The sequence below is a fragment of the Populus nigra genome, chromosome 5 (assembly GCF_951802175.1).
Source record: "Populus nigra chromosome 5, ddPopNigr1.1, whole genome shotgun sequence".
Lineage (NCBI taxonomy): Eukaryota > Viridiplantae > Streptophyta > Magnoliopsida > Malpighiales > Salicaceae > Populus > Populus nigra.
In genome coordinates this window covers 997,296-1,007,957 of record NC_084856.1, presented here as the reverse complement: position 1 = coordinate 1,007,957, position 10,662 = coordinate 997,296, and the positions used below count along the sequence as shown (strand labels likewise).

Below are 10,662 nucleotides of genomic sequence, written 5' to 3'. Positions count from 1 at the left end.
CTTGAAACGTTAAACAAAGGAGACCTTAAGTCTTATAGCCCCTCCAAAATTATCCAAATAATTGATTGGCTAATTATCTTTGCTAGAAATTAGGTGGTAATCCTATACAAGGAAGTACAGTAAAAGCCAAATAATTTTTTCCCTTTAATATATATATATATATATATATATATATATATATATATCTAGGTACCCATCCTTGAACAAAACCATCTATTTCTTTTATATAGTTCTTTAGTTTCCAATCCATGAATCCCTTTCACTCTAATTTTCATTTACGCAAGAAATCTGGAAATTTTCAGAAGGAAAGCATTAGAGAAAGTATATTCTTGTAATGAAAAATCAATTGAGATTCTTGTAATGAAAAATCAATTGAGCTTTTTATTTATTAATTTTTGAAGAAGCCATAGAGTTTGAAAGTGCTTTTTTTTTTTTACTTTCTCTTTAAATCAAAGCATATAGTCGCGTTTGCCTTGTTTACTTGACACAAGTATATCAAAAATAAAAATTTTATCTCTCTATTATATCATAAATTCAGCCCTTAGAAAGTTGTATCTTAGCCATTGGCACGTTGAGGCTGAATGGGATAGTCTATGAAGAGTGAAGACAAGTCTCTTCTTCTCAAAGGAAGCTTAAATCTAATCCGGTCTTGCATGCTTACTCTACAATTAGCCATAAGGTTGGATTCAGGGGGAGCCCTCTACCCCCATGGCCCCCCTCTCGTTGACGAACTCAGACACTCTTACCTTACTTGGCTGCCTGAGGGCTTAGGTACCATCGATCAGCTACTAAAAGGAGAGAACAAAAAATTGTCTACTTAACAAGGATCTACAAATGTGTTTGGAAGATGCTCTTGCTTTGTTAGACACAGCCAAGCAAAAATATAAAACCTTTATTGCAATACCATTAACAGTTACAGGCAGACAGGCACAGAGATACAGGAACTCAACACTATATAGCACTGTGTTGATTCTTTCTTCTACACAGACAAACATGTAACGAAGTGCCTGAGGTCTTTCAAGCCATACCGTTCATATGAAATGGGGAACATCGATGCTCTGACTATTTGCACCAACCAATGGATCAATAATGCTTCTCCAACCATTGTAATCCAAAGGAGAACCAGCATCAGGCAAAACAAATCCATTGACGAAAAAAAAGGGAGTGCCAAATACCCCTCTTGAAGTACTATACTGCATGACAGAAAGTGTTGAATAAGAACAGTGTTCACAGAGAAGAAAGTGAGAAATCGTAACGTGCAGAGAATTGCAATCTATGAGCAAGGTGTTATTTTACGGAAATTACAATCCGAAAACAAACTGCAGGATACAGCAAACATTGGTTCTGGCACACTTAAACATTCTATACTATAAACTTCGCGTCAAGCCGAAATCAAAAGATGCCATCTTACCTTGAAAGAAACCCTTGTTTTCAGATCAGTTTGTCTATCATTAAAACCGGATTCGAAAGCAGAAGAATAAGAATTCCCAACTGCTACAGTTGCAAACTTCACGATTTCTTCCACAATAGAAGTTTTTGACAAATTGCTTGTTTTGGCATTATAGAACTTCTCCTGAATTTAAAACACCCAACAAATTAGTCTGCATCAAACTCAAATATCTAAAAAACAATTCCGCCCATTTACACTATCCATGCTTAAAAGGAAGTGCGTTTTCAAAGGGTTGGGAAAAAAAAACAAGGGCAATCAAAAGAAGCAGTCACCATTACTCCATTAGCAGAGAAAATTCTAACCTGATGCTTGAAGAATTCCTCCAACAAAGGGAATGTAAACGAACTATTGAGAGTATTAGCGATATGCAAAGCACGACAAGAAACAAATGCATTGTCATGGTAGCTGAAATGGAAAGACAAACATATCAATTCAAGAGAAAATTATGATCGGCCCACAATAACAAAGTAAACAGAAAGCATCACTCCCAAGATCATTACAACTATAAACAAACGCTAACTAATCCATAAAATCTCAACAAGAGTCAACATATTATGCTTAATCAAGGTTAAAAGATCAGTAATGAATGAAGTTTCTTAGTTGCCCAATTGTAATAACTTTTTTTTGGATTCGAGTAACCCCACTTTCTGCAAAGCGTACTTTGTGGGTCTAGGTAAGTGAGGAAAACCCCAACTGTCTCACGCCCTGACTCAAACTCGAGACCTGCTAGGCAAATCTTAAGCCCTTTAACAACACGCTCCCCTTTAGGACCTCAATTGTAATAACACTAATCAACACAATACAGAATTGGTCTCCAATTATTTATTTTACCAGTTTCAGAAAAAATAAAGCTATGCTGTACACAATTGCTGTTTCCCATTTTTGTGATAAAGAACAGAGAGAAGATTACTCACGGTAAGGGGAGGAGGTGAACGACGAACCAAACACGAGAGCCGTAGTGTTTAAGGGCTTCTTTGAGAGGTGGCCAGGAGTCTCTGGAATCGGGGCAGACAGGGTCAAAGAATGCTTCGACCAGGATGGAGTTCAAATCACCTTGGCGATTCTCGTACACGAACCCATCGTACCTCGCAGGTGGCAAATTCTGGGATTGTACGGTCAATATAGACAAGTTAACGACAGGTAGTAGTATGAAGGAGAGAAGCTGAGTTAGAGTAAAACGATGTTGTCTCTGCATCTTTTCTGGTCCTTTTCTGTTTCGTCTGGTCTTTCGAAGGGTTGGTGCTTCAAGAATAGGAAAGATGCACTCACTGTGTCGTCGTCATTCGTCCACTGCACGCTCTGTCATTCACTTTGTTGTTCTTTGGGCTTTACTTAGATTTGGGAAACTCTTCCTAGACTTGTTCGTTGATCTGTTTCTAGGCTCAGTGCTGTTATGTACCAGTCTAGGCCCATAACAAGTTGAAAATTTTCCTATATGTAAGATTGAGCCCATTAAAAATTGAAAATTAAGCTTCACTTTTTTTTAACAGCATTGTCAAACAGAGCAGAATTTCTACTATCATTCATTCTCCTCTCATTTGGAAATGCAGACACTGCGTGAAAGTACGGGAATCCACTTTACTTCAACAGATTTGGCTACAGTAAACTTATCTTTTTGTTAGAGTGGAGGGATTCGAAAATCATTTAATTTTTATTAGATTAATAAAGAGTAAAAATCTCTTATATTTTATTGACTAGGGATATATATTATTGTTATATCATTAATGTGATAAAAATGTGAGAGTCCTCGTAAGACCTTTCACACTTTATATATATATATATATATATATATATATATATATATATATATATATATATATATATATATATATATAGAGAGAGAGAGAGAGAGAGAGAGAGAGAGAGAGAGGAAATGATTATTTTTTACATGAATAATTCATATTAATGGTCTTAATCCAAACCCTATGATCCAAAAATAGATCTTTAATGATCTTTAAATCAATTGGATTTTGAGTATAGTCATGTCTAAGAAAGATAAGTTTGATAATCTACCAGACATATGTTGTCTTATACTCAACATATGACTCAACCAAAAAATATTGAGTACATGTTGAATTTAGCAACTTGCAAAACACACATTGCTTTAGATCCAGTACGTGGTTGAACCCAAAAATATCGAGCCTGACAATATATCGGCCCCACATGGTCTTGAACTCGGCACATTGCTGAGCCCAAGTATATTAGGATCATCAGTAATTAAAGAGGTGTGCAATCCCATGGCAAAAAAACATGGTTATGAAAATTGAAACATGGTCTGACCTGGCGAGTCAACTCATGGCATGATAATTTCAAGTCTTGATCATGGTCAGGTTTCATAATAAATAGAGGTAGCCGATCAAGTGTGATTTAGCAAAAAACCAAGTTATTTTACAACCCAGTTATCCTAGTTAAAATTCAATTGATTTTTTAAAAAAGATGTTTTTTTTATTTCTTCTTAAAAATTTATCCGCTTAATCCATGATAAGACTTGTGACCTCATCCTTTATCCGAAGTTGAGTCTAATAACTATTATAAAAGGTAAATGATGCAGTATTTGATATTGTGACAATAATTATTTTTCATAGTATTTTTTATATAAAAATATAATATTTTTTATTTTTTATTTCAATATATAAAAATAATTCAATCACACTTAAGAAAACAATGAAAAAAAAAACATGAACATTGTGTGGCCGCCTAAACAAAATGTTGTACTAAGGCCATGTTTGTTTCCCGGAATTCATTTTCCGGGAAACCACTTTCCAAACTTTCCTGTGTTTGTTTGCCACTAGGAAAGTTGGTCAACGGAAAATACTTTCCGGTCAACGGAAAACACTTTCTGGTCAACGGAAACACTTTTCGGTCAACGAAAAACACTTTCCAGTCAAAGAAAAATTTGTGTTTGTTTTCCGGAAAGTGGTTTCCGGGAAACCACTTTCCAAACTTTCATGTGTTTGTTTGCCATTGGAAAAGTTGGTCAATGGAAAACACTTTCCAGTCAAAGGAAAATTTGGCTTGGTTTTCAGGAAAGTGTTTTCCTGAAAAATTTGGGCGGAAAACACTTTCCGGAAGTTGTGAAAAATTTAGAAATGTCATTATTTGCTGATTATATCAAATTTGATCCTCAAACTTTTGATTGTTATATATAATTTGTTTTGAATATTTATTTTTCAATTTTTCCTCTTAAAATTTAATTTTTATATTAATTTTGGTCCTTATTTTTATAATTGCTATTTGCTTTTTCCTTATCATTTTTTTATTGAAATTTTTTGTCTATCAAATTTGATCCTCATTCTTTTGATTTTTACTTATTTTATTTAAAATAATTTATGAAATGTTAATTATTATTATTTTAATTTCTTCACCTTTTATTTTTTTTAATTTTTCTAGATTTGATCTCTATTATTTTGATTATTATTTATTTTATTTGAGATAATTTATGAAATTATATTTTTTTTTTCAATTTCATTCTCATTCAACTTTTTAATTTGTAAGATTTGTTCCTCATTATTTTAATAAACTTGAAAAAATAAAATATTAATAAGTTATTTTCCAGTTCATTTTTCATAATATAACCAAACACTGGAAAGTGTTTTCCAACTTATTTTCCATTACACTAACAAACATCGAAAAATACTTTTCTAAAATTTACTTTTAAAAAAAAAACTACTTTCCTGCAAATAAACGGGGCCTAAAGTTCATTCCAGAATCCATAAACACTGATGGTTGATATAGCTTAGTCAAGTGGCCATCACTATTCACTGATCCATGACTCAACTACCAAGGATGATCAGAATTTGGCTCGATTGATGTGAAGTGAAGGTTATCGGAAAATACCCCTCTATTTATATTATATTATTTTAATCTAGCTGTATTTGAGGTGTTGTTATAATTATTTTTTAAAATATTTTGTAATTAAAAATATATTAAAATAATATTTTTTATATTTTAAAAATTATTTTTAACATAAATATATCAAAATAATTTGAAAACATAAAAAAATATTAATTTAAAAAAAATAAAAAAAATAAATTTTTTTAAAAATACTTTTAAAACACAAAACAAATATTTTCTAACATCCAATCCAATGATGTATCCTTTGAATGTGCTTCATTAATCACGCAATAAAGTGCTTTTTGAATGAATAACGAATGTATTTATTCACATTCTTCTGAATGAGAATCATCTTAATTAATATCAAGAATTGTATCAAGCAAGTCTACATAATTCCTATCAATCTATTTCCGATCTGGCATGTTTGGCAGGAGACTAGCCTGGAAATTACTGCCACTCTTTGTATTATCATGGCTGTCAATTACTATGACGGGATCGATCATGGCATCTCCAAGTGATAGTTATTAAACTCCTCCTCCTAGAGTAAAGTCTATGGCAATGAATGAAATAGGTTACCCTTAATATTTTTAATAATAAAATGACATTATTTTTTAAAATAAAAAACAAGTTTTTGATCAATTTGCAAGTCAACCCAGATTTTTAATAATAATATCGTATTAAATTAACTTTATTTTTTGTTTTTATGAACCCAGACCTGTTCAAGTTAAGAATTGACTGTCAAATTGACGTGGATTTAATAACGATACTCTAAATCTTAATTGATTCTCATTTAATTATCAATTTCTTTCTTAAATCTACCTCAAGATTTATTCATACACATCATCAATTACTGTCAAGTGTTTTATTTTTGAGCAACTTGGAGTATTTGAACTAATTTACACGCATCATAATTAATTCTCAAATTCATTAAACACTTTTCAAGCTCAATAAACAACATCGTAAAAATGACAGGTATATACATTAAAACTCAAAATCAAAAAACAAAATAAAAAACCTTGCCATTACCGCTGGCGAAAAGCCTCGGTGCGTGGAGTGTTTTTATTATCATGGCTGTTAACTATCCTAATTAATCTTGGCCCCACCCCCTCCAGGATTACTCATTACTGCCTTTTAAACATCATCGGTTTATTTGATTTTTAAATACATTATCATAAAATCCCATGGGGCCAAAGGAGCAATAAGTACACTCAAGGATCGTGAACCATCCAATCGACCACATCGCCAATATATATATATATATAGGCCATCACTCAGCGACAAGTGGATCCCATATGGTCTCTCCTCTTTATGGAGCTAACTATAGAGAGATCATCAGCACACAGAAAAATAAAAGGAAAGCCGCAGTAGCATCGGTTACTCTTGTCTCACACACACAGCTGTGCCGTTTCAAGATATTTGCTTGGCAACCACGAAACGCGTCATCGATCTACAACACAGCAAAACCAGAAGCACACTTACCATATCTTTCTACGTTCCCAAGCCGTGACCCCTTCACATTCTCTACACAATTTCTTCCTTCAAATTCCACGTCATCTTCCACAAACCTTCCTCCTAACCCCAAACCGCGCCACCTTCTCATATTTATATTCCATTTTATTTCCTCTGCTTTTGCTGCAGCCCCTATAATGCGCCATGGTGTGTACAACACACCCTTCACACCGCCTCCTATTCACTCTCCTACTCCATCACCACCCCCCTTGAACTTCAACCCCACAACCACCAACACCGCCTCTGCCGTCACCTCCGGCCACAACATGCTTGTCTCTGTGTTTTTGGCACTTTTCCTACCATGCGCAGGCATGAGCGCTGTGTTCATTGTCTATATCTGTCTCTTGTGGTATACTGCTAATAATCAGCCAGAGATTCGTTTGCCTGTAAAGACTGTGACAGAGAAGGGATTGTCTTCTTCGGAGTTAGAGAAGTTGCCTAAGGTTACCGGGAAAGAGCTTGTCTTGGGGACTGAATGTGCTGTTTGTCTTGATGACATTGAAAGTGAACAGGTGGCTAGGATGGTTCCTGGCTGCAATCATGGGTTTCATTTGGAATGTGCTGATACTTGGCTTACTAAGCGTCCTGTTTGTCCTGTTTGTAGGGCCAAGCTTGATGCTCAGCTCTTCAGTACCCCTCCTCCTCCTGCTCAAGAGAACAATACTTGTTAGAGTTTTAGTGATGAATTTGAAGCTGATCATGTTTTGAGTTTCTTGCTTAGGATTGTAAATGATGCAGTGTCTGCAGGGCTTGTTAAATTTCAGGGTTTTTTAGGATACAAAGAATTCTTGTTCTTTATTATTTACATATTTATGGCTCTTTTTTATTTATAATCATGGATTAATTCTTTGTGATCCCTTGTTTCATTTTGTAATTAGCTAGGATCGGAACCACTTGGGAAAATGAAATTATACATGGAAATCATCATACCATGGTAAATTATAAAATACTTATTTTTTTAATAACTATTTTCTCTCTAATCAAAAAATGAATAAAAAACAAATTGAATTCAGTAAAACAATATCTTTTTTAAATATATGAATTTAATTTGCTATAATTAAGTTTAATTATATCATAGAATTGGCTTGGAATAACCTATTAAATAGCTCAATCAATGGATATTTGACGGAATTATGGTCCAGTTGTTTCCAACTCCGTGAATGAATATCTATCCCGTTGGCAACCAAAAAGGTTTAAGTTTCCCTTTGTCTTGTCGACAAGTGGGGTTCAAACTATCAAGTTCAGCTTTTCCTCTTGTCTTGAGCCATGTCATATGGCTGTACAGTGTCTAAATACCAAAAGAATCCTTGTACAGTTTTTCGAAATTTCAATCAGGACCCAAATGTCACTGACTAATGTCTAATAGCATGCATGCACGCATGGAGGTTACTGGTGGCAGACAGGCGGTGCCTTGATTGTCGAAAAGGATACTTCTGAAACTACCAGTTTTAGATGCCATCGGTTTCCGGCTGTGTGTTTCCATATGTTCGTGTATATTTATGCCTGGGAATCTGCGATATTCATCATTCATTAGTTGCAGAGGCTCACCTGAATTAAGGCCATTATGCCCTGATCTTACCATTACCTGGCCAGGGCCAACTGCCCATAAAAGACAATCGATCCTACGCCACCCGATCTTAAAATTGGTTAATGGGCAACGAATTCCATGTGAAAAGCCTTCAACAGAAGTCACAGGAGTGTTTTGTCCGTGTTAAATGGATTCTTAATTGCAATTTTGCACTGTCTGGTATGGAAAACCGGGTGCCAAAGGCAGCTGATTGCTTCTGTTTTTGTCTTGACAAGGCATCATTCCACTTAAGATTGACTGTTGTTTTCTAAATTTGATATTTACATTACATATACATCTCGGTATTAATTGAATGCTCATCTGTTAATGTGGTTGCGACAGCATTTCGTAGACAAAAAAGAAAAGAAAAGATATTTTTACTATGGTGCATCACGTTGTCGAACGGTGCATGTAAAGCTTGGACCACTGCTGCCAAACCTTCCTTTAAAGGGCAGTGTGCGCATGGAAAAAGATATGGCCAGCTATGTCAGTTCGTTCTGCGTTCACTTTCAGGCAATTCATCTGAGTCTCTGACAGAACCACTTTCTTTAATAGGGGTTTTCCACATATACTGTTCCATCAAATTATGGTTAATTTTAGTTATCAGTACTTTTTTTTAAAAAAAAAAAGATATATTGACCGAATAACACAAATAAAAAAAAAGTGAAATAGCACAATTTATAATTATCTAGATTAAAAAACAGGATACTTATATACGACATCTAATAAAAAATGTTAAATGAAGAAGAGAGTATAGTGAAGAGTAGAGAATAAATAAAGAGAGAGATGATAAAAAAATCGAAACTTCAATTATAACAATATTAATATTACGTAAAACATCTCAGTAACATTTTAATATCTTAAAAAAATTATTAATATTGACTCGAGTGTGTTATACTTACCATAAAAAACAAGGAAGCCATCTTTTTTATAGACAACGAGTATGACCCACTCAGGTCACTATTATGTTATTATATTGAAATTTCGATATATTTTCAAGGTTTTTTTTTTCTTATCTCCTACCTATGTAATATTTTTTATTAGATATTGTTATTGAAAAGTGATAAACTATAAATATCATGATTTCTAATTGTAAAAACTGTCTCACTTTTTATTTCAATTGTAAAAACTGTCTCACTGTAATTCGAGGGAATTCTTGAAGCTTGTAGGATTCCACAGCTTGCAATCTCCAAATTAGGAAAGCGTGTAAATAGACGGTGAATAAGACTCGGGGGCCTGTGAGGGTCTTGGAGCTTCCACGAGTGTCACGTCAATTGCTATGCACAAAAGAGTGCTCGGCACAAGCAGAGGCCACTAATCACATGGCGCTACGTCCGGAGAGGAGTTAATAGGGTGGGCGAACAACCATAACAGAGCTGACCTAAATTAAAGATTTTCAAATTACTCGTGACTTGAAAACGTTTTGTTTCGAATTTCAAATTAAAGCAATAGAGGAAATTGTATTTGGTGTGTACTTCCAAACTAATTCAATTAATGCAGTTATTGACTAAAAGCATCAAGCTCAACTCACTTGTGATTAAGCAGAAATAAAAAAAATGACTTATGGTATTGCAATCATTGTTATTAAACTTAAATTGCTTCATGAATTGAAATGATTAATTTAAATTCATCAAAAAAAACTATTTAAAACCACATTGTTTTAAAAAATAATTTTAAAAAATTACAAGTTTTAAATTGATATCACAAGTCAACTTGATTTTTTAATCAGGTCACTCGAATAAATTTATTTTTTAATATTTTATAAAAATCAGATCAATTTAGATTTATAATCGATTTATCCATCAAGTTAATCCGAGTTTTATAACAGTGCTCACAATCAACAAATATGCCTCATATAATATGATTATAGAATTTACTCATTTAAAAATATCAATAATTAACAAAATTAATAATAAAAGTTTATAAAAGAGGAGGGGGAGGCCTGGCTTGACATAGAAGGCGGAGAAGAAATAATACCTCCCTGGACATAAAATCGTGTGCAGTCAGGAGCCCAAGTTCATCAATGTTCCTAGCCAGTGATAACTACCTGTGCGTACCAAATGGTTCGCGGGCCGTGGCACGGAAAAATCTGGACTCCACAACATTCCAATTCGGTCCTAGTTTCCCAAAGTTTGACCATTTTTCATAAATAGCGAAGGGGAAAGGAAAACTAATTAATTTAAAAGAAACTAAGTTTTGTTGCATTTTTACTTCTCACTATCTCACAAATTATTGTCAATTGAAATAGTAATTTTTTAAAATTCTTAATTTAATCTTCATTTTTTTTTGCACAATTGCATTT

General features: G+C 33.7%; 2 protein-coding genes across 2 annotated transcripts; one reads left to right on the top strand and one right to left on the bottom strand.

Moving 5' to 3' along the window:
* Positions 1-874: 874 nt before the first annotated feature.
* LOC133693764 (uncharacterized) lies at positions 875-2,781 on the bottom strand. Its single transcript, XM_062115056.1, has 4 exons — positions 2,365-2,781; positions 1,753-1,855; positions 1,412-1,573; positions 875-1,193 (listed from the first exon to the last, which is right to left on the bottom strand). The coding sequence occupies exons 1-4, from the start codon at positions 2,643-2,645 to the stop codon at positions 1,032-1,034; spliced, it is 708 nt and encodes a 235-aa protein (XP_061971040.1). The 5' UTR covers positions 2,646-2,781; the 3' UTR covers positions 875-1,031.
* Positions 2,782-6,562: 3,781 nt separating this feature from the next.
* LOC133694370 (RING-H2 finger protein ATL1-like) lies at positions 6,563-7,647 on the top strand. Its single transcript, XM_062115871.1, has one exon. It carries the CDS (start codon positions 6,577-6,579, stop codon positions 7,462-7,464), a length of 888 nt encoding a protein of 295 aa, XP_061971855.1. The 5' UTR covers positions 6,563-6,576; the 3' UTR covers positions 7,465-7,647.
* The last annotated feature ends 3,015 nt before the right edge of the window (positions 7,648-10,662 follow it).

Excerpts from the sequence above, each read along its gene's own strand:
- LOC133693764 (XM_062115056.1), bottom strand. The coding sequence starts at position 2,645 with ATGCAGAGACAACATCGTTTTACTCTAACTCAGCTTCTCTCCTTCATA. Across the intron at positions 1,856-2,364 it reads GTTCACCTCCTCCCCTTACC|CTACCATGACAATGCATTTG; the intron begins GTGAGTAATCTT and ends TTTCCATTTCAG. Across the intron at positions 1,194-1,411 it reads AAACAAGGGTTTCTTTCAAG|TATAGTACTTCAAGAGGGGT; the intron begins GTAAGATGGCAT and ends TCTGTCATGCAG.
- LOC133694370 (XM_062115871.1), top strand. The coding sequence starts at position 6,577 with ATGGTCTCTCCTCTTTATGGAGCTAACTATAGAGAGATCATCAGCACA.